The sequence below is a fragment of the Podarcis liolepis genome, assembly GCF_965112155.1.
Source record: "Podarcis liolepis genome assembly, chromosome: Z".
NCBI lineage: Eukaryota > Metazoa > Chordata > Lepidosauria > Squamata > Lacertidae > Podarcis > Podarcis liolepis.
This window is the reverse complement of record NC_139570.1, coordinates 23183996-23208684: the sequence shown is the minus strand read 5'-3', so window position 1 is coordinate 23208684 and position 24689 is coordinate 23183996. Positions and strand designations below refer to the sequence as shown.

The window sequence follows — 24689 nt, the reverse complement described above, 5'->3', positions numbered from 1 at the left end:
GTATCAAGGGCTGACTGGAACTTGTAAGCATGTTTGCCTGAGATGAACTAATCTCCCTTAAATCATGAACCACTGATGGGATCACATGGAAGGCACTACGTTAGCAAAATTTGTATTATACTTGATATTTAAGTCCTTTGCAACACCTTCACTTGAGTGGCCTCAGTGTAACAGAAGCATGCTTGCACATGGCTGCATGGAAAGGATTACAGTCTGCTGACACTGGGATTTAGCAGGAACACATAAATATGTTATCTATATAATTGACGTCGTTCTTAGTTGGGAATACTGTTGCAAAAGAACTTGTTCCAGCTGTTCTTGTTGGAAGCTCTTGCTGAGAAGAAAAAAAGCCAAGAAGCTTTCCTTAGGCCATGCACTAATCAAATATTTTTTTGAGGAAAAACAGCTGGAACTGGACGATTCCACTCCCCCAAGCTATTCAAAGACTTGAGAGCAATCCTACTATCTTCTTGAGATAATATATAAAGCTGCTAATCAGCAGAAAGCATCATTCAAGCACCATGCTTGAGTACATGCTTCTTATTTGTTATTTGTTAATGATTGTTCTTTGAGTTGATTGCTTATTTCTCACACTCTCATTCCCCTGCAATTGAAAACTTTTGAATCAAGCCGATCCAGCTTTATCTGAACCACCACAAATCACTGTCATTATGCTTGCTTGCTTGTGTGCCCATCCACAAGGAGGGAGCCCAGTGATTACATCAGCCAGCCTAAAGGACCCTAACATTGCATGACAGTACATAACCCCAAATAAACTTCATAAAGTGGTTAATGGTCATAATTCTACTTGTTGCAAGTGCATTAAAGAAACAGGGGGCCATTCCCAATAGCAGCTGATAACTGGATAAACAAAGAAATGTATTAATAGAATTCCCAGATTGAAACTTGGTGCTCTAAAAAATATATATTATTTTTTATTTTGCACATAATAAAAACATAAACAGGAGTAAGAAGCTGCAATGGTTCTTATTCAAAATACAGTGGTGCCTCGCAAGACGAAATTAATTCGTTCCGCGAGTTTTTTCGTCTAGTGAATTTTTCGTCTTGCGAAGCACGGTGTCGGAAAAGTTTTGGAAAAGCTTCAAAAATTGCCAAAAACCTCAAAAAAGGCTACCACACCGCATTCTATGAGTTGCTCCTCAAAGTCAAGTCGCAACTGTATTAATGGTGTTAAGAAAAAGGAAACAAACTTGCAAAAAACGCAAGACGTTTTCGTCTTGCGAAGCAAGCCCATGGGGAAATTTGTCTTGCGAAGCAGCTCAAAAACCGCAAAACCCTTTCGTCTAGCGAGTTTTTCGTCTTGCGAGGCATTCGTCTTGCGGGGCACCACTGTATTGGAGAAGATATAATAGTGTGTCCCTTAAAGTCAGGAGTAGGGAACTTCAGACCAAAGGGCCAAATGTGGGCTTCTAGACCTCTCTGTATGACTCTTGGGACTCTGTTCGGGCACCACACACCTCACCAGGCCGTATCTCCTACTGCTTCTGCTCTGTGCCCTCATTGAGTGCTTTGTTCTGACTGGAATATGTCATTGAACTGTGATAATAATGCCTCTTGCTTGTGGGGGTGGAGATTTCAGAAATATGGGTGGGTGTCAAAAACCTTTGACTTTTGGATGGGTAAAATATAGCCTACCAGCCAATAATTTGGTGGTTTCCCTTATCATAATGCATCAAGCACCCCTGGAAAACATTTATATTAAAGGGTGAGATATAAATTCATAAGAAGGATGTGGTTTTATTTCATTATTGGTGCAAAAACTGTGGAGTTCCCTCAGCAAGAAAGTTCACCTGGTCAAGATATTTTTTCCTTCTCCCAGGCATTCTTTGAAATATACTCGGAGTCCTGTAGTGACTTCATGCTCTTTATTGCAGCTTGTAAAACAGTGATTTGAATTGACCCCCAAACCTCAGGCTTTTATATACATTATTTACACAATGAGTCCCGTCTGATTGGCTGATTCTGCTACCCTCTTTGAGCCTGATTGGTCTTTTCCTGCAGGCCAATCAGTTGTTGCATTCTAGGATCCTATTTGCCTATTGTTCTAGGATCCAAGCTTAGTACATAATATTTTTATTTATTAATTTAGATTTGCCAGAAAGGAAAATATATTTTGAAGACTGTTACTGAGGTATCAGAAATTCTTCTGAAGTTGTGGTGAATTTTTAGAAAGTGGGTTGGGGTCTGTTATTATTATTATTATTATTATTATTATTATTATTATTATTATTATTATTATTATTTTCCAGCTGGCAATACATTGAGTTTGAGATCATTGAGAATGTCTTGAAGAATAACCATATCTTGGTGCAGGGATGGGCAATCTGTAGCCTTCCAGATGTTGTTGAACTGCAGCATGCGTCATCCCTCACCACTGGTCATAGTTTGTAGGACTGATGGGATATGAAGTCCAGCAATGTCAGTTATATACAGAGAAGTACCACATGCTTTCTATCCTTCCTGCATGAATCCTTCCATGCCAGTTGCCATACAGTGCCCTACAGTGTAGCAACTTTTCACTTCCATATAATATGTGGGTTTTATTTTGAAATGCAGCCCTTGATATAAAAATGCTGACTTAAAGGGCGGGGAGAGATGATTCGGTGTGAAAAGACATCCCAGAAGGTGGAGAGTTTGTTCTTACAGTAACTAATTATTGTTTTGTGTTTCTCCTTCCTTTTCTCAATAGCACAAGTCCAGCTCACAAGTACTACCTAGCCATGGACCCAGTATCAGAATCCCTTTACTTGTCAGATACAAATACCAGAAGAGTTTACAAGGTGAAATCTCTCAGTGAAACCAAGGATTTGACCAAAAACTATGAGGTAGTGGCAGGAAAAGGTGACCAGTGCCTTCCGTTTGACCAAAGTCACTGTGGAGATGGAGGACGGGCTTCCGAAGCATCACTTCACAGCCCCCGAGGTAGGAGAATGACAGAAGCTGAAAGAGTTGTCCTTGACTGCAGCATTTAAAACAGGGTTATTGCTGGGCTCTACCTCCCATAAGCCCCAGCCAACTTGTAGGTTCCTCATCCCTGAGAAACTTCCTTTCATTATGTGAAGCTCATGGATGAAATGAGCCCTCAACAGCTGAGTGCAAGAAGTTACTTTAAACTCCCCCCCCCCCCATATTTCAGCACCTTCAATGCAAAGAATAATATATTTCATGTGTTTCAACTTGTCTGTTACAACCATTGCCAAGTTAGACCATTGAGTTTTGTTTTGCTCTGTGCACATTCCGTCAAAAGATAGTGAGACTTCTGAGTGTGCAGCAAGGATGGAAAATTATAATTTATTATTATTACTTATGAAATTTGTATTCTGCCCTATACCTGCAGGTCTCGGGGTGGTTCACAACATAAAATCACAATATAAAAAGACAAAACACATAATAAAAAGAAAAACAGGAAAAACTCAATAATCCCCTCCCCAATAATCCCGAACACATTTTAAAAGGGCAGTGGATGTCAATCAGCCAAAGGCCTGGTTTTTGCTTGGCGCTTAAAGGTGTATAATGATGGAGCCGCTACAGAAAAGTATTGTTCTCATGTTGCCACCTTCCGGTCCTCTCATGGAAGAGCCACATGAAGAAGGGCCTCAGAAGTTGATATCAGGGTAGGTTCATATGGGGAGAAGTGGTTCTTGAAGAATTCCTCCCCCAGTTTCCATTTCCTATGACCATTGGTTGTGCTGGCTAGGAGTTAGAGTCCAGCAACATCTGGATGGCCACAGATTTGTCCCACATTTATTTCAACTATTCTCCATCAATTAATGAGAAAAGAAATGGCATTTGAAAATAATCAAAAGGAATGTAATTTTTTCAGTGAAATTTCTGTGGATGGCATGCTAGGAGCACTGGCGGAGGAAGGGGGTGCAGTAGGTGCAGCTCGCCCTGGGTGTCATCCTAGGGGGGGGTGAGATCACCGCCCTGCCCCCCGGGACACTCGCCCTGCCCCCATGGGCAGCTAGCTCCGCCTCTGGCTGGGAGGTTGTTGTGCCTAATCTTGTTTTTGATAAGGTGTCTGGGAAGTGTTTGTAAGTGTTTCTACAAATAATCTCATCAATGGCCTGCACTCTGCAGTCTTCCCAGGTGCCTGTGATTCAATTCTGTACCCATATGCTTGATGCATCAAAGACATACTGGATTTTTTATGAGTAAAACCTAGCCAATCATTTTAACAGGCATTATAAAGGTGTTCAATTGCATAGGATGGTGGAGCTCATTAATGCACAGTGTGGGTAATTTGGAATAGAAAGTGCCCAGCAACTCATGGGAAGGTGCTTAAAACCTTGCAAGACTGAGGTCTAATGTATTTGCTTCTGGCTTATTAGCCTTCTAGTGTACAGCAAATGCCTAATTAATAGCTGTGAGGGAAGGTTTGGTCCCGCCATCCAGCTCTGAAGTAATAAAGGAAAACTGTACATCAGTAGAAATTTGAAATTAACTGAGAGGCAGTATAATGTCCATGACACATAAGAACCCTCATTTGAAAACCAGCTAGTAAGAGATTGCAATTATAGTCACTTTAATACATTTCTAATGATGGAAAATAAGTGTGAAATAAGCACAAATAAGTGTTAATATTCAGGCCAGCAATTAATGCAGGAAATCAACTCTAAAGGAAGGTAAAATATATGGATGTAGATACTTTTTTCAAGAAAATAAGAATCAGTGTATCACTGCTGACTGAAATTGATTATATCTAATTAAAAGACAATTATCTGCTCCGACTTATTTACTTGCTTGGTGGAAGTTTCTAACATGGAGGTTTCAGAATTGCCTGTGCAATTTCCAAAAACAATACTGTCATCATCTAAGTTACCTTGTAACCCTGAGCAACAATTCAGATAGTTATAATGATTTTCCCCAAGTAGCCTTGGAGATTTGCAATATTTCAGTAATGGAAAAATAAATATGTGGGCCTATTTACTATTTGAATGGGATACGGTTCAAAAAATTCTCCATGAAACAGTGACAACCAATAACCTTTGCTCATCTATGTAGACTGTGTAATAAAATCCTTTACTAAAAACAAAACCCTTAAGAAAAGGTCTTGATAAAATCCAGACTACATGGAGTTGTTCACAAAGGAATAGGTGGGATTACTGCCCTGTTCTCAACAGAGATACACACCCTTGTAGGGACCAGGTGCATTACGCAGCTGTCTTGCTATGTTCCTGCTCTACACAACAAGCCACTTCATCTAACAATGTCAATGCCTGCTAATGGAGGACAGATACCTTGCCACTGTCATCCATGCTTCGTAGATGATTTTAATGCAGTGTGCATGGGGCTGTCTTTGAAAATAATCTGGTAGATTCCACTAGTGCAGAACGAGACAGCCTCCCTCCTTTTAACAGCAGTAGTCCAACATTAGCGTATATCATCCAATTCGTAGTTGTTGCACTGGCTGCCAGTTCATTTTGGGACAGAATTCAAAGTGCTGGTTCCTCAAAACTATATAGAATGTTGTTATCAATTGGTTTCCCCACCCAGGTGTTCCATGAACGCATTGGCAAAGGTTAACATTTACAAAAGTATTTAGAGGACCAAGCCAGACATCATAATTGCATATTGTTTGTGAACCTTGTAATTTCAGTTTCTCACTAAGCATATGTATTTCCACCAAACAGGTTTTAAATGGCATATTTTCATGTTCTGCCTAGGTAATTCAAGTGCATGCAAAGTCATATTAGTTCTGTTTGGTCTTATGCTTCTTGTGTTCTTAGAGCAATAGTAACTTTTTATTTTTTAAAAAAGTTGGAGATTGCACACCTTTAAACTCTAAATCAGTTACCTCTTATTTTAATTCTGTACCATGGTGGCCTATAAATAAGTAATTGCATAAAATTGCTTTAGTAATTCCTCAATGGTAGCTTTAATTGAAAGAGTCAAAGATATTTAGAATGGGTGACATGCAAATTGTTAGAAATTGTTATGTGTTAGAACCATAAAATTAACCAATTGGATCCACTTTTTTCCTATTTAAAAGTTTTCTGAGAAACTGCAAATTCTTTCTGAATACAATTGGCATGTTTTCTTTTTATCAGACGTCTCTGGGAGTTTATGAAGTTTTCTTGGGGAATTTTATTTTTTTGCAAGTTGAATTAGAAATGTAAAATAACTAAAGTTATTTCAAGCAAAATAGCTAAAGTTAATTCAGCTACAGTTGAATCAGAAATGTCATATTACTAAAATAGTACAAAAGAACCCCCTCCTTCTGAAAGGGAACTTTCCAAGAGGGAAAAGACATCAGGAAAAAATGAATGCAAATTCTCTAGCTACAGATTATGCCCATCAACTGCATATGTATGAATTCTTCCATTTACATATCTGTTTTCAAGATGTGTTGGAGGTTTATGGCTTCCTTATTGCATGATTGACAGTTCTATAGATAGTCTTTGCAGAGGTAAGCTCAGTGAGGCTTACTCCCACATAAGTGTGTACAGGATTACAAACCTAAGCTAGTTTCTCTCATGCAGAAAATGTGATGTCTTTGTCTAAGAGGCACATACCGTAGATGCCCCCTGAGGCTTTTTCTATATGTGATAAGGGACAGGATCTTCCACTAAAAACTGGTGTGATGTAGTGGTTAGTGCTGGGAATCCCCACTCAGCTGTGAAGTTTATTGGGTACCTTTGTGCCAATCACTCTTTCTCAGCCTAACCTACCTCACAGGATTGTTGTGAAGACAGAATGTGGAGAACCATGTGTGCCACCTTGGGAAAAAGGAGGGATATAAAGGCAATAATAAATAAATACCAGTTGTTGGGGTCAAACAACAGGGCAGTATGATTCAAGAAGGCTTGGAGTGCTAACGGAGTTGTTGCTTTTTTATCTAAGAAGATCCCAGGTTCAGATCTGGGCACAGCTATAACATTGTGATTTGTTTATTTATTCCATATAATTTATATACTCCTATTTTCCTCCCAGAACTACAATTCCCCCAATGATTTAAGAATAAATCCCTCTTCACATTCTAAGAAGAATGTGTTCAAAAAGAAAGAGAAGACTGAGAACAGCTCTTGCTCCATCTATGTTCTTCATAACTTATCAGACCATTTGTCCATCTGGCTTAGCCTTGTCTGCTCCAAGGGGTAGCAAATGTGGTGCTCTTCATATATACCCATAGTTGGACTACAACTCCCATGACTCTTGGCCATTAACCATACTGGTTGGACTGATAAGAATTGTGGTACAAAATAAATAAATCTAGAGGGCACCATTTTGGGTACCCCTAGTTTATGATCACTGATTGCAGCTCTCTGGGGTTTCAGACAGGAGTCTCTCCCAGCCCTGCCTGGAAATGACAAGGATTAGAACCAAACTAGATGTAACATTGATGGGGTTTTAAGTGATTTGAGATTTTTGTTTTTAATTCAAATAGCTGCCATGGAAAAGAGGAAACAGTATTAAGACTGTGACATGCCAGGATATGGGTTAATCCTTTCTCTTCTTCCACCATGGCCCTAATGATGCTCACACCTGGAAATTCATTCATTTATTTATGATTACGCTTATATTTCACCTTTCCCCCAATGAGGTCAAGGAAGCATACATGGTTTGCCTCCCCCCCCCCGCCTTTATCTTCACAACAACCTGGAGAGGTAGGTTAGGCCAAGAGATAATGATGCAGAAAACTCACCCTCTGAGCTTCCTGTCTGAATGGTGATTTGAACCCAAGAGTCTAACTATTTTAGTTCCGGGTGGGCTTACTCACAATTACCATCTTGCCTCGTTTAACCCTCATAATAGGGGAGGAGCAATATTGATTACCATGTCAATGGTATAAATTGTAACAGTTCCACTAGTGCATGAGAACACAAAAGGGAGGGGGACAACACTGTAGATAGCTTTAGGCTGCAATCTATAAAACAATTGAACAGTTGGGTCTGTTCTATTGACTCGAATGGTGCAATGTTAGCTTTAGGCAACCGTGCTACATTAAGTAGCTTATAGATTGTAGGCACATTTCTAAACCTTAAAATACCACCAGACATAACACCAATATGTGTTTTCCTTCCACATTTTCCTTATGTTAATATGAAGCTGACAGCAAGTAAACCATTAGATTCTTACATACGGCAGATGCGAAGAGTTTGCAAGCTTGGGTAGAGAGGGAGGTGGGGAAGACACCATAGCACAACCTTCACCAACCCTAGAGGGAAGGGCTGTAGCTCAGTCATAGAGCATCTGTTTTACATGCAGCAGGTCCCTATATTAAATTCCTGGCATCTCGAGGTAGAACTGGAAATGTCCTTTGTCTGAAACCCTGCTGAGCGATTGCCAACCAGTGTAGACAACACATTGAACTATATAGGCTAACTCAATATAAAACAGCTTATTACTTTTCCTCCGGATGTTTTGAGCAGTGGAAGGGGGTTGAAGTTCAAAAACATTTGGAGGGCACCAGATTGGCAAAAGCAACATAGCATCTGAAGTGGACAGACTTCTTCCCCTACCCCAACCCCCCAAAATCACTACACCAATCTGTTCAGAGAAACATTCTCCATCTGTAGGTGTTTACTTTTGTTTAAGAGTTCAGTATTTCAAAAATATGTTTAATCGCTTGTTTCCTTCTCATGGATCCATTAATTTCTTCTTTTTAAATCACTTGACTGTAATTGCTTATTCCAAGCTACTTTGAGGCCCTCTGGTTGAGAACGAGTCCCAGATCTGCTAAGCAAATGAGTAAAGCTAGTTTAAACTTTTGTTTATAACCCATCACATGCAGGCGTTAACTGAGTCTGTAGAGATAACATAGAGAGCTGCCATATGCTGGATCAAACCATTAGTTCATCTGGTTCTGGACTATCTACTGTGACAGGCAGTGCTGTTTTTCTAGACAAAGAGGTGCTGGAACTCACCATGAACACCCCCCTCATTCTCTTATAAATGGCAATGGCACCCACCTAAGAGGTGATGGGTCTGAGTTCCAGTGAGTTCCATCTGGAAAAAAGCCCTGGTGAGAGGCACTGGATAGCCATGGTTTCTGGCAAGAGCCTTTCCCTCTTCTACCTGGAGATGCTAAGGATTGAACCTGAGACCACCTGCATGTCATGAAGCTGCCAATGTCAACATACACTATGTAGCCAAATCCAAGCACAATCAACAGACAGAACTAGAAAACATAACTAAGGGTGGGGAAACTACAGGGGAACCCCCAAAGTAGGTCAATGATGACTTGAGCATGCTTAGTGCCAATGAAATGCTAACTGACTGCCAGAGGGCAGGAAACTAATGGGGGTGTGGAACACAGTATCCTGAATTACTACAGACTGAATGACTGCAATGCCCTCTGTGTGGGCATTGGTCCAGAAGTTGCAGCTAGTGCAAAAGGTAGCAGCTTTATTGCTCACTGGGGCAGAATATTGTCATCATGTTATGCTGCTGCTGAAAGAATTACACTGCCTACCAGTTAGCTACCAGGCTAAGTTCAAGGTACTGTTACTGGTGTAAAAAGCCCTATTTGGCTTGGGACCAGGATTCCTAAAAGATCATCTAAACCAGTGTTTCCCAACCACTGTTCCGCGGCACACTAGTGTGCCGCGAGATGTTGCCTGGTGTGCCGCGGGAAAAATTAAAAAATTCAAAAGATTTTTTTTTAAAAAAGTCAAATTTTCGATTGGGGCGCCGTCACTAGATGACCCCTGGGGTTCCCTCCCTCCCTCCCGCTCTGCGCCTCCCTCCTCCTCCTCCGGGGAGGCCCTTCCTGGCTCTCGGCCAAGGCTTGGCGGCTGCCACTCACTCACTCACTCGCTCGCCCACCCGTCCCTCCATCCCTGCACCCGGCCTCTCCCCCTCCGTCCCCGGCGCGGGGGCTGCCGGGATCCGTAGTCCCCTCGCCCTTGGGCTCCGCGCCCGCGCGGGGTGCGCAAACTACGTTTCCCAGCGTGGCCTGGCGGGCGGCGGCCAGGTGGGCAGGGGCTCTTCCGCGCAGCCCCCGCGCAGCCTGCCTGCGCCCCCGTGGAGATCGGGCGGCAGGATGGAGCCCGGGGATCCCCGCGGAGGCGGAGCGGCGGAGGCGGAGGCTGCCCCCCAGGTAGGGCTGCGTCGGGGGGGGGTTATTTTTGCAATGCTGCATCCGTGCTGGAGGGGACGCATCGGACCGCGGGGAGACCCCTTGGCAGGCGTGCAAGGCAATGCATGCGTGCAGGCGTTGCATGGAGTGCAGTGCAATGCAATGGCAACGCGGCGCCCTGCATGCGTGCATGCAACTTCCACCGGCGCTCCGGACTTGGCAGGTGAGGGGGGTCCCCAGTGGGCGGCAGAGAGAGCCGGGAGGGCGAAGGGGAGCCGGGGGGGAGCAGCGCTGCTCCCCGAGCCGAGCCCGGGGGGAAACTTCGGCGTCGTTGCGCCGGGTGTTGGAAGCGGAGGCTGGCGGGGGCCCCTCACCTGCAAAACCTGGTCGCCTCTCATATATTTCGTGCATTGCATTCATTGCCCGCTTTCTCCTCCAAGGAGCTCCCGGGGGCGCGCGTGGTTCTCCCCGTGTTATCCTCGCAACAACAGCCCTGCGAGGTGGGTCAGGCGAGTGGCCCAAGGGAGCACCCAGGGATTGTCCTGGCCAGGTGGGGTGATTTGAACCCTGCTCTCTGCCCGGTCTTCGTCCTCATTTAGCCCCCACATGTGCATGACTGTGCATGACTGAGGTTTTCCCCCCTCGTCTTGGCTATGGTGTGAGTCTGTGCTGTTAATTAATGGGGTTCTGCCTTCGGAGAAGATGAGCCAGCCCTCAAGGAGGTGATTATGTAATTTGCTAGCAATTCATGTCCCTCCCGGCGTGACGCTGCGCGCTGACGTCACGGGGCTGTAATGGTGGTGTGCCTCGAGATTTTTTTCATGGAACAAGTGTGCCTTTGCCCAAAAAAGGTTGGGAAACACTGATCTAAACCATGGGTTGGCAAGGCCCGGAGGCCAGATCTGGCCCAATCGCCTTCTAAATCCGGCCCGCAGACGGTTTTGGAATCAGCATGTTTTTATATGAGTAGAATGTGTGTTTTTATTTAAAATGCATCTCTGGGTTATTTGTGGGGCATAGGAATTCGTTCATTCCCCCCCCCCCCCCAGTGAGGGACAGTGGACTGGCTCCCTAATGAAAAAGTTTGCTGACCCCTGAACCTTTCTGTCCTCGGCTGATTACTGAGCTTTGCAGAAGAGGACCTCCTGCAGATATCATCTCATCAGGAGGTCTGTTCCATACAGTGCAGGCATCAGGCTTCCAGGGCTCAGCCACACTTTCACTTGACCCATATTTTGATTGTAGTATGTACTGATTAATTTCCCTGGGTCCAATACCTTGTTTAGTTGTTCTGCAACTGTGCCTTGTGAAGATCAGATCTTACCCACTGAATTGGATCTTGTCAGATATGCGGATTTTACTTAACTGAGCTTCAATTCTGTGGATAAGATTGGGTTTTTGCAAGTCACAACTGCGGAACAAGATTGTTTATATTGTTAAATCACTTTGGGGTGTTTCATGGGAAGTGAAATCAATCCATCAATTAGTAAATGGGCATGACTGTCTGGCCAGAGTCTGAACAGAAATCCTCCACACTGGCAACATTTTGCTGCAGATCTCACTTGTTTTTACTACCTTTGGGCATTGAGTACTTCTAATACTCAAGAAAAAGGATTTTGAACAAAGAATACTATCTAATAGAGCAATAATTTTAAGTTCATCCTTTTCATATACTTTTGGCTATATAAAAATGGCCAGTGTAGATCTTCATATTGAGTTAATCTTACCTTACCTAAGCTCAGACAAGCCTTTATGGCTATCTCCTTTCAGACTATGCTATTGGCATGATTGATTGCCAATATCCTCAGACTCAGTATAATGCCTTTGTGGAACTGCTGAGATAGGTTACATATTGTTTTTTCTTTGTACTTGGAACCCCACTTTAAGTTTCTGGATATCTTTTTATTGTGGTTATACTCCAAAAGGTATAAGCTAAGATATACTGTTATCTATTGTTAGATAGTGCCTTTTGTGGCCCGTGTTTGTGTGACTTATAAGTTGTCTCCTTTTGCACGGTTGCAAAGAGCCATGCAAAGGTGCTTTCAAGGATAGCTATAAATTGTCATGGCGATACCCTGATTTCATTATAATTTTATTAATCATTCGATTTTTATTGCTTGTTTTTCTTGCCCCTTGTTCCATTGTTTAACCTTTATCTTTGATTCTGCCTTTCATTTACAGTTTTATATACAATTTTATAGTATTTTCAGTATAGTTAAACAATCAATCTGTGAGTGCTTAAAAAAAGATGCTGTGATTACTAATTTTGGACCACAATAAAGGGGTGTGTGTTTACTAAGACCCAGCATGGGTTTCTTAAAGACAAGTCATGCCAGAGGAGTGTAAAGAACACCACAAACACAGATTAAAGTAGAGCATGCACAGAGTGATTCAGAATAAAACATCAACTCAAAATACAATACAATACAAAGATATAAGGCAAATCTAGAGTTCTGTTCATACACCTATCAATTGTCATCTTAGATGGGCAATAATGGATTCTATCATATGGTGCTATCAACTTCTTTGTCTGTGAGAAAGTTGCTTGGTAGTTACATGTCTCCCTATCTTGCTGTCATAGTCTTTTTTAAAAACCATCATGCCATAAACAGAATGTCATAAACATAATGTCATTTGTGCCTTTATGTGTTTTAAAGTTCCTCTGCCCTCTTTAAACACTTCTGATGTCTGATTCAATATCCTTTCATTGTCTATTTTAATGGAGTTTGGAGAAAATGATTGCCAGATCTTTTATAGATTTCCAGCCCATGAGAAGTTTATTGATCCATTCACCATCCCCATAATGCCACTCCCCATTTCTCAATAAAATGTCAATCCATCAGTTGTTGCTTGTTATACTCCACATTTGCTTGAATCACTCCCATGGGCACTACTATCTTTTCTCCTATGTACATTTTTGTGTGTGATGACTTCCTTTGTTTTGATATATGAAAAAATTTCTTTGTATTCTATGCATGAGATGACAGACAAAGCAGGGCCAGTGCACAGTTCATTTCTGCTCCTGTCCATCAAGGAAACAAGCATTGGGATTTATCTTTCTATGGTATAATATCTGTGTCAGGAACAGGGAACCCATGGTACTCCAGATGTTGTTGAACTTCAATTCCTATGAATCCTAGCTAGCATGGCCAATGGTGAGAGATTATGTGAGTTGGAGTTCAACAGGTCCTCCATCCCAGATCTTTGCCAAGGTTTGGACCTTTCTGATTTCTTACAGGCTAACACCACCTTGAATATACTACTTTTTATTGCACCCTCTGAAACATCAATCTTTAAACCAGCTCTCAGGAAGGCAGGAATCCTTTTTCACATCCTGAGTGGCTTATCATTTTTCTGCAGAACTTGTGTGCATTATTGTTTCTTTTCTAGCCTTCCTTTGGCCTTCCACTACATCCCTTGCTGCAGTCTCAATTGTCATTCCAATTTTTTGCATTATGGAAGGGGGGCTTCCTTCAGTTTTGAAGCGTCTTCCATATACTTTTCACTGTGAAGTCCACATCCACATTTTTTTGTCTGTTTGTGCGTTGTTAACCCAATCTGTGCAATGCAATCCCGTGCATGTTTGCTCAGAACTTATATGAAAGTGTGCAGAGCAAATATGGGGAACCAATGGCTGTCTAGATGGTGCTGGACTTCAACTCCCATCTGCCCTAGCAAACATGGTTGGTGGCAAGGGGTGATAGGAGCTGTAGTCTCACAATATCTGGAGGGCCACAAGTTCCCCCATTTCCAGAATATAGCTTAAAGTCACATTCCAAAAGCTGTGTGTGTGTGTGTGTGTGTGTGTGTGTGCATGTATTTTATTCTATAAAAAACATTGCAGTCACAGAAGAAATGTGCTTTCAATGTGGACCTGCTTGTCGAACCTGAATCCTTTTACTGTAACTACAGGCTTTGGTAGTAGGTTTCTGCATCACAGGAACTAAATAAAATTTAGAATATAGAGGTTATAAGGAACTATAATTATAATTATGCTTCTACATGTGAAAAGAGACATTGCTGCATGCAGAAGGTTCTATGTTCAGTCACTGACAACACCAGGTAGAGCTGGGGAAAACCTCTTATCAGAAATCCTGGAAAGCTGCTATGGGTCAGTATATACAGCACTGAATGAGATGGACTAATGGTCTGACTCAGTATGTCAGTTTCCTTTGCTCCTCTGTTCCTACCCATCTGTCTAAGGTAGTTTGATGTTTGCTGGCTTAATCTTTCTGCCCTGTCTTCCACATACTGCTCACCACCACTGTATCTTTTTTCTCACTACTGTATATACAAATAATAAACAGGTTTTTACAGTTCTTAAAATAGTTTGTAGCTGTATTTGTAAGCTAGTTCAAGCTGTAAGAGAGGCAAGATAGAAATATTTAAGTAGATAGGTAGATTGATATATGAAATATTGTTTATTATCATCATCTGGCAAATTCAGTTTAAATCCAACTACTGATTTTCAGGCTGGAGTTTGTGTTTTCATAAACCTCATTGCTTTGAGCTATTCCCCCCCCCCCACACACAGTTTCTTCATTCTTTATGGGAGTAAAGCATGTTCACAAAAGCGCAGAATAATCACTGTGCTTTCAGAGGGGTTTTTTCCAGATGGTTTCATGAATTTGAACACACATAAAAAGACAAATAAAATGGAGGGATATTATCAAATCAAACCAGAAAAAGTCAATAGAATGAAACAAAGCCAGCATTTATAGCAGAACTGGGGAAACCTATGTTCTCCAGGTGTTTTTTGTTGAACCACAACTCCCATAATCCCTGGCCATTGGCCATATTGGCTGGGGCTAATGAGAGTCCAACAGCAGCTGGAGAGCCACTGGCTCCCTGACCACTGATTTATAGTTCTGGTCCCTGGTAGTTTTCCTGCTTAATCTCCTTTCCTCTTCCCCAATAGGTATTACTGTAGATAAGCACGGCTTCATCTACTTTGTTGATGGCACCATGATTCGGAAGATTGATGGAAATGATGTGATCACAACATTAATAGGCTCAAATGGTCTCACGTCAACCCAGCCACTGAGCTGTGATGCTGGAATGGACATCACTCAGGTAGACACTAATCGTTTTTATATGTTGCAGCTGTTCCACATGGAAACAAATTTCCTTTGGTCTGCTGAAATTACATGTGTTAAGGACAGCATTTGAATAAGCATGGTGGTTTTAATCAACTTTCTCTAGGTTGTGCAGCAGCAGCCTGTAAAACTTACTTTGAGATCATCAGTATAATGGAATTGTGGGCTCATCCGGTCTTCTGCCTGTCTTGCCGCTTTCCCCTGAGAAAACTCAATCTTTACTGCTGAATCGCAGCAAACGTCAATTGGGTTTTCCGTGGATTGACATATGTTCCGATTCAGTGCTAAAGAGTTTGCTTCCCCAAGGATAGCAGTAGGGCAAATGGAAAACTACTTAGACCCATGCTTTCTAGGCACGGGGCAAGCGGGGCAAGTGTGGACAAAACCTAAGCTGAGCAAATAAGGTTTTGCTTTTGTATGTGTCTGCAATTGTTTATGTATTTATTTACTTATGGCTCATAGAATACAATGCTGTGTTAAAAATGCTGTATTTGCAAAAATCTGTTTCAAGATTGCCTCTAGTGTGACACTTCTATCCGCTGTCTCAGAACATCTGGCATGCACACATAGAGATAATATTCTTAATGAAGGATACTGCCTTGCTATTAGATGGAGGGAAATAACTCTTAAATCTCAAGAGTTGTAGACCTTTGGAGCTGTTCATTTCCTCTTGGGCTTTGAGAGATCCAAAATGCATCCACACCTCCCCCCCCCCCCCGGTTCATGTTTAAAAACCAAATAAACTCAGGCGCACTAAACAGCCTCTTAATAAATGAAACTTTATAGAAACATTACAGAAAGCATAATGGTCAGTCAGCTGTTGCCATTGAATAAAAGGAATGACTAGAGCCGTGCTATTGCATGGTAGCTATGAAGTATTTAAACTAGCAGAGTTAATGAGACCCTCGTGTGGCATTAAAATGGCCTTTTTATTTTAAGACAAATAGTCAGCTCAGGTTTGCAGCCCAGCTAACTGTGCCGAAAAGCCAAACTAAACGTTACAGCGGCAGCCCACACTTTAGAACGCAGTTTACGCCCAGCAGCTATAAATCAGCAGGGAAGGGAGCGGGGTCCAAGCAGAGAAAGAAGAGGTAGGAGTATAGGGAACTGCCTTAAAGCAAGTCAAGCCATTATTTATTAATTATTTCAATTCGCAATTAATTCCAGATGGCTGCAGCTGCAACACTAAAAGCCCAGTTTTAAGACAAATTAAGCACATCAATAGGGTAAGCAGTTATTTCAGGAGTGCCACATATAAGGAGTGCAGTTGCTGGGCTGAGGTGGTCCTTTAGGTAATCTGGTCCCAGCTTGCTATGGGCTTTAAATGCTAAAAATAAGACATTGAACAGCACCCAGGAGCATCATGGCAGGCAGTGCAGCCCCCTCGACTTAGTCCATCTAGTACCTTTACCTTATATTTTTAGCATGGTTACATGGAGGATGGGGTACCTCCAACCACTGAGCCAAAACAGGCCCACCAGGAGTCTTAATTGGGCCCACAAGACTTCTTTCCTCAGCCAAAACAATCTGCCTACACCATTTTTGTAGGCCAAATTAGGATTCCTAGTGGGCTTAATTTGTGTGTGGCAGTAAAGCTACAGCTGCAAAGGAATAATCAGAAGCCTTAGAACACACTCCCAGTTATTGTTGTGCAAGCGAGACTTACATTTGGCACCTTTTATATTTGGCACCAGATGCAAGTCCCCCTGGTATTGGTTCCACTCAGGAGCTCCTGAGCTGAGCTGCTGAGTAGCTGGTCTCTGTTGAAAGCAATGCTTTCGTTTAAATTCAGCGCTGACTGTAAGCCCATCTTTTGGCAAGGGTATTTGCAGTCATGGTTTGAATACAACACTTAATGCTTGCTCCTGATTCTTCCTTTGACGTTGAATCACTGACATCATAAGCATATTGAAATGTTAAAATGTTCCATCTCATTTGACATCCGTTCCATGTGAAATTGACACTGGCTGAATTTAGACCAGTTCACAATGGTGGAGTGCCAGATTTTGAAGTGCAGGGAGCTCATCAGGATAGTCCCTGGAGATTATGATGATTAAGATTTCTTACCCACATTTCATCCCAGGGAGAGGTACAACAATTAAAAAATGAGATATTAAAATGAGATAAAACGAATTACAATCTGAAGGAATGGCTAGACAAAATATGGGGCATGGAAACAACTGTTAGAGGGGCAGGGGCCTTCAGTCTCAGCAACTGATCCATGGGACAAGGGTCCCTGTACTTATTAGGCCTGACACACTGCCAAGCTTGTGCAGATCCTGTTCTTGGTTTTTTAAAAAAAGAGTTAACTCCAACATGCACAATGTGATTCACTGCTGGCTTGCTCCTGTCAATAGAGCTCAAGCTCTGTTATTTCCAGTGATGACCCAGATGGTCTTATAAAGTGGGCATTTGCAAATTCCAACACACACCAATTCAGCAACTACCAACAAGTGAAAGAAGAGTATATGGGCCATACTAGTTACTGTAATGACTTCCTTTATTGTGTGTGAAACATATGTTGATGCTTTGTGCTTCATTGGCAGACCCCACCTCCATAGTGCAGTTTCCAAGCCATTCACTGCCCTGGTTGCTTCTAGTGGGTCAACGTCCTTCTTGAAATGTGGTGCCCAGTATTGGGCAAAGTGCTTCCACGGTGGCCTGACTAGCACAGAACAGAATTGAATTGTTGCTTCATATGGTCTGGTAACAGGGCCTTTTTTCAGCCGGAACTTGAAAAATAGAACTGTTTGGAGATAAAGTTTCTGATAATGTAGCTTAAGAATGTGTTCACTTTTTAAATAGTCACAGCACACTACTGATTCGTGTTCAGCTTTCTATCCTCTGGAACACCTATATCTTTTTCCACATGAACTGCATTTTTAATGGAGACTTTTGCCTTAGCATTAGTCCAACAGGTGCTAGTTGTTGTCATAACTTTTCAAACTTACTGAAGCAACTTTAATTGCTATGGAATGCATGCAATCAGACTCACATTTTGCTTGTGTATGATTTAAAAATATCTGACATGCTGATGTACGAGAAGAAAAGTTTAATCAGTGTTAATTTGCAATCCAGTCAAATTATTCTGTCACCCAGTGGGAAGCTCTGATCAAAGAGGTGTGTGGCCTAGGCTACAAGTTGTTTGGAAATGGTAACATTCAACAGATTTTTGTTCTTTTATAGCTTGGATGGGGAACCTGTGGCTCTCCCAGGGTTGTTGGACAACAACGCCATCATCCCTGATCGCTGGTCATGCTGGCTTGGGCAGATGGGAGATGTGAGTCTAGCAACATCTGGAGGACCACAGCTTTCCCATCTGTGATTTATTGTTCTGATCTCTGTTAGTTTCCCCAAGAGAGCCAGGCTCTTACCTGCCTGTCAAATAAATTGATTCATTTCTGCACTAAATAATGAGCTGCTGATAAACTGTTAGCCTTGCTCCATCTTTAATGTTCATGTTATAATGTTTAGTGTGTACCCTTCAACTAAGAGCATTGGTTTTAAACAAATTGTCAGAAGAATATTTTTCATTTCCATTTGCTTCCCCAGCTGGGTCCCACCTCCCTCTTCCCTTCCACAAAGCCCTGGCAATTTCAAATGCTCCTTAAGCGCTTGCATTTGACTTGCAAACAATTATTGCAGTTTTCTTTATCTAGTGCTGTTACAAAACAATCAGTTTTAGGACAAGGAAATTTATTTATTTATAACTAAAATTGTCTTTTTTTAGAGAGCAGGCTCGAGCCGCCATAAAGTCTAATAGCTTTACTATGGCATTGGTTTCCATGATAGAGAATGATTAAAAAAACAGGATTAATTTTTTTTTAATCACAGCAACAATTTTGCCCACCCACCATCCCAAAATCTATTGACATTTTTTTCCTCCTGGAAGGAAAATTATTTAACACATGACATTTGTGTCAATAAAGAATAAAACTTAGTAGAGGATTTATCCTGATGGAACAGTGAAGCAGATCTTATCACCCAATCCTTTAGGTATCCCTAGCTGTGACACAGTGTGTAATCAATTGCAAAAGATAAACCTGTATCCTCTGCGTCTCAAGCAACAAGCACAGTGAGCTCAGCCTCCTAAGTTGCAATTCCTTGCTGTCCTTCCACCAGCAGGTGAAGAATTTTGTATTCTAGCAGGCTTTTTTTTAAAGTAGAGGAACCTTAATAGTGTTTTGTGTTTTTAAAAACTATCTGCATTTTTATAGATATGTTTTTATATTGCACTAATTCCATAGATAGTTTGATTGTTATTTTTATATGGCTTTAGCTAGGTGTGTTTTAGCTGTAATTTTTGTGTGCTGCCTTAGGTCCCGGTTCTGGGGAAAAGGTGGAATAGAAATAAACTAAAATTTCTGTTTCTTGAATAAGTTTGCAAGCAGATGAGAGCCACCTAAAGGTGAGCCAATGCCACTACCTGCCTGACAGGTCAAATGTTATTTGGATCCCACACAGATAAACCATTCCCAGTAATGTCCCTTTCCCATTTTCCTTCTGCCCAACCAGTATATTCGGGTACATTTACATTAACACTAAGGTGGGGGTTCATTGATAGAGGTACCCCTACATTAGGGAAGCCTCGAGTGTGTTCAGAGCATGTTGTACATAGGTTATATGCATATTTTGACAGCTGGGTGGGGCCACCTAGCTGTCAATCAACTGATCTCACTATGGTGTCAAGTGGCCCAGCAAGCTAAGCTTTGAGTGTCAAGCCCCACTTTTGGTAGATATCAGCTGCACTGCTAATTGTTGCTTGCATCAAGCCCCTACAAAGGAAGATGTGCGTGGACATTTTTCCTTTGCAGGAGTGGCTCAAGTGTTGCCAGCTTGAATTCAGGTCAGCATTGCAAAGTATCTAGTCTACAAGGTCTTGCTATAATTACTGATATTTTGCCATGCAGTGCAACAGAAGAAATCACCAAAATCAAGAGACGTTGTGTGCGTTTTTTACTCAAAGGAAGAAGCAGGAATGCATTTGGGAGTACCGTATTTTTCGCCCAATAGGACGCACCGTCCCATAAGGCGCACCTAGTTTTTTGGGGGGGAAATAAAGGAGGGGGAAAATTATTTTTCCCCCAGGCGGGGGCTGGGGCAGGGGAAGCCCGAGCTTCCCCCCGAGCCCAGCCCCCAAACAGGCAGCTCTCTGCAAGCTGTGGGAGCCCAGCGCTGGCTCCCGCTGCTTGCTGAGAGGTCCGTGAAGCCTGGACGCGCTGAGCTCGGCTCGCGCAGGCTTCAGCATGCAGGCAACTCTCCACAAGCAGCGGGAGCACTCCCGCTGCTTGCGGAGAGGTCCGCGAAGCCTGGAGAGCAGAGGGGTCAGTGCGCACCGACCCCTCTCACTCTCCAGGCTTCAGCGAAAGCCTGCATTCGCCCCATAGGACGCACACACATTTCCCCTTCATTTTTGGAGGGGGAAAAGTGCGTCCTATAGGGCGAAAAATACGGTACATTCCCAATTCTTCTTCATTTTAGCCAAGGCTTGAAGATTCCTGTACCTGATGTTAAATATGAACTCAGGTGCAGGAAAAGTATGTGTGTTTTGCCCCAAACTGCCTGGCAGGCTAGCCTCTGGAGTTCCCAGAAGGTTGAGGTTTCCTACTTCTTCATTAAATGTTGTTAGGAAAAGGACGACTTTTTTCAGCCAGAACTTGTCGAACTCAGTTCCAGCATCTCTCGGGTGGACCATTCTAAGAGAACAAGGGAAGCATTTGTGGTGAGTTGCGGCACCTCTTTTTCTATAAAAATGGCATTGGGGAGGACAGTACATGAGGCTGTTATTTTTAGTGACAACCACACATCTGGAGTAATGTTTCCTTCCAGACTTCACTGTGGCAATGGAGACGAGCCGTAGCTCTACACTAAAGTGGATGCTCTGTATACAAAAATAATAATAATAATTAAAAAATCCCAGGTTCAATCCCAGGCCTCTCTAGGCAGGGTTTCAGAAAGGCTCCTGTCTTCAACCGTGGAGTGCTACTGTAAGTCACTGTTGTCAGTACAGATGTAGAGCAATTGTTCTGACCTGGTATATGACAGTTCCCAATGCTCCGTTGAATTTGCAGTCTTAGTTCTTTGCCCCAACCTGAAAGCTTACTTGCCAGCACAGCTTTTATTATCAGACCATTAGTGTAATAATCAACAGAAATCATTTTCATGGTTGTCTAAATAAAGGGTCACCGTTGTAAGAGAGCAGGAAATAAAGCTGGAACACGGTTCCTAAAATGGGAACATGCTACACCAGTTGCTGATCGATTCCTCTAAAGCCATTTTCAAAAAACAAACAAACACATGCTACTGTTGTTCAAGCCTTCCAATTGCTTTATGGTAAGCCAAGGGGAGGTTTTAAGCTCTCCATATGCTGCCAGAACAAAACTTACAGTGCTACAAACTTTCAAAAGGCTGTTTTGTTAAGGGGGAAACTCAGTGCTCCCATCCTTAATTATTTCTACATCTGAAAACATTCCTTGCTTCTATATATGGGTCTGAATTATGGGTGCTTATGATTGATTGATTGATTGATTGATTGATTGATTTCTGTACCACTTAATATATTTAAAAAATATTGTGAAGTGGTGTGCAGAAAACCGAAGCAGCAGACAACTTAAAATATTACAAAAAATACACAGTTACATATAAAAAATGTTGCATTGACACAGTGTTACTAGTATATATAAATAAATATCCATTCATTTTCCTTCTGACACATCCCCCCTTTCAGCCTCTGAGTTCTCATCCAGAGTTCAAACACACTCTCAGTTCACACACAAAAGTCTCACAACAAGAAGAATTCCTGCAAACAGCAGACATCACCCTAGTCTGCCACTCCTGACTTGCTTTTTATCATAATTTATTGTATTTAAAGTGTGTAAAATATGTAGGTGAAAGCTACCTGAGGACATTTGTTATTAGCTTTTGTGTTGCCAGGCTTATGAACCTCCTAGGAAGAAATATTTGTTCCCACTTATTGCTATATTAGTAGAAGAAACAAACCTAGGTAAACTCACTACTTAAACTCTTCAGGTAATTAAAAACTGTGATTTTGTTTTTCACTCGTATTGATCTGTCTCATGTAGTACTTTACTGAAAATCCACCCACTCACCCCAGGTGGTTGTTGTTTTACAATTCTGCATTAATTAATGATAAAAGATATTGTATTTGAATCTTACTAAAGAGACAGAGAGATGTGTGAAATTATTGTGGGTGGAGTGCAGAGTTTATGCCATGGTTATTTACTTTTGAGGTAGCTGTGGATATTTGTGAGTGTCCTTTCTTGATTCTACAAATTATTTCACCAGTGGGTCTGCAGTCTTTAGAATTCCTGCATTCCCACACTTCAACTAAAAGCCAGGGGGAGACATCGTGAGGTGACCTCTCCCATTGAGCTATCTTCAGAGCAGGAAGTGTGGATAGCTGGGAAGGCTGCAGAATGCTGAAGAAATATTAGCTAGAAAGAAAAATGGAAATATCACCTTTGACCACCTCTCAACAGGAGGGTGAGCTCAAAAGCCCACACCCACTGAAATTCTAAAGAACTTCTCAAGTGATGTGAGGATGAGACAGATAAATGGAAGCTTTTTTACAGAGTTAAAAGGGGGGGAGCTTTAAAAAATTGGAGGACAGATTTCAGCACAGCAGTAGTCTCACAGATTTAAGCACCAAGGAGACATCAGGAATCTTGTTCAAACAATTTGCATAATAGTAATTTATATCATGTGCTTCTGCCTGCCTTCGCCTTCCTGATTTGCCTGGAGAGTCTTAATGGTAGTATGAGCACTTTTATGATGCCATATTCATTTCTTTATAATATTCTTCCATTGCTTTTTTTTTAAAAAAACGAGTTAATCCTATGGAAAATAAAGTTTACTTTGGGGAAGAAGTACTTAGCTTAGTTGACATTTTGCCTGGAAAAAATATTGACTGTGCATCAGCCAGTTTCCCCCCTTCCTCTTATCTCCAGTTGATCTTATGGAATAAATTATCATAATGCGTGCTGCAATAGATCCTTGTTTGTTGTTAATGTGATGCCAAGAAAATGCATTGTGTTTGTTGCCTCCTGACATTATAATTAAACATAGATTTGGCCTTTTTTATTTTGTTTTGCTTCTATCTCTAAATTTAGAGTAAGGATTATTGTTTCTTCATTGAGCAGATAACCAAGCGATGGGGAATTTGAGGCCTTCTGTGTGTTGTTGGACTCCAACTCCCATCAGCCCCAGCTAGCATAGCCAATGATGATGGCAGTTGGAATCCAGCAACATAGGAAGGGCCACTGGTTAACCATGAGTTAACCATATATTTTTCATTGGTTATATGAACATCATGAATAAAATTAGCCCTGAGTTGCTGAATGTATACTGAACATTTTTTTGCATATGTTAATGTCTTCTATTAGAGGCAGAACATATTTCATCCATTTGACCTTGTCCATTCAGACTGTATGCCATAGGAACACAGGGAGCTGCCTTACACCAAGTCAGACTTTTGAACTACTTAGCTCAGCATTGCCTTCACTAACTGGCAACAGCTCTCCAGGGGTTCCAGGCAAGAATATTCCCCTGCCCTATCAAGAAAAGCCACAGATCAAACCTGGAACCTTTTGCTCTCAAAACACCGAGCTTCTCACTTATCAACAGTTTTGAAAAGCCTGGGATTTTGTGATGTACTAGCCCTGCATAGTTTCCTTAAAATATGTATAGTGTGTGGGGGGAAATGAAACAGGTGTCTTTAAGGACTAGAATCTGTTTCCAGCTGGCTCGCCCCATTCATCTTCCTCTCAAAATATCACCACCACCTGCCAGAATGGTGAGCTCAGCCACATTCATCTTAATGCCAGATAGAAATATTTTTAAAGAAAATCCCCTGGATGAAAAGGACAAATTTAATCACTTAATGAGTACTCTAAATTTTGTTGTGCACCCATTGTAACCAAGCAGGTTAAGGCATAATAATCTCATTAACCTCACTTTGTTAAAACATCAATTATCTAAGTACAGTATAGCAGGTTCTTCAAATGTCTCTGTGCAGGAAAGATGGCAGCAGTTGCAGCCCAGGGTGGCTGTGGGTGGGTCAAGGGGTGGGGCAAAGATTTCCCGTGCAACCAGCTGGTGGCAACATCAGCCTTGGCTGGCCACGGGGAACATCAGGACTGCAAAATTTGAACTGGCCAGTCACGGCCAAGCTAGGGGACTGTAGTGTGTGGCAGACCTAACTGAAGCCTGGCTTCACTCAGGTCAGCTTGGCAATTGTCAACAGATGTCCCACTCCTTCACCCTGCATGTTTTGGCCCCGCCCAAAAGAAAGTGGGCAGTGCATGTAAAAGGTAAAAAAAAAAGTAAAGGACCCCTGGATGGTTAAGTCCTGTCAAAGGCAACTATGGGGTTGTGGCACTCATCTCGCTTTCAGGCTAAGGGAGCCAGCATTTGATCACAGGTAGCTTTCTTTATCATGTGGCCAGCATGACTAAACCGCTTCTGGCACAATGGAATACTGTGACGGAAACCAGAGCGTACATTTACCTTCCCGGCACAGTGGTACATATTTA

General features: G+C 42.0%; 1 protein-coding gene across 14 annotated transcripts in view; it reads left to right on the top strand.

The window, feature by feature from the left end:
• TENM1 (teneurin transmembrane protein 1) overlaps positions 1–24689 on the top strand; it is a 375511-nt gene that overhangs the window by 297956 nt on the left and 52866 nt on the right. For all 14 annotated transcript variants that reach the window (XM_083484888.1, XM_083484887.1, XM_083484897.1 and 11 more), the window contains 2 exons: positions 2711–2943; positions 14961–15115. In XM_083484888.1, the coding sequence (XP_083341014.1) occupies positions 2711–2943; positions 14961–15115 (388 nt within the window). The remainder of the gene's footprint in view (positions 1–2710; positions 2944–14960; positions 15116–24689) is intronic.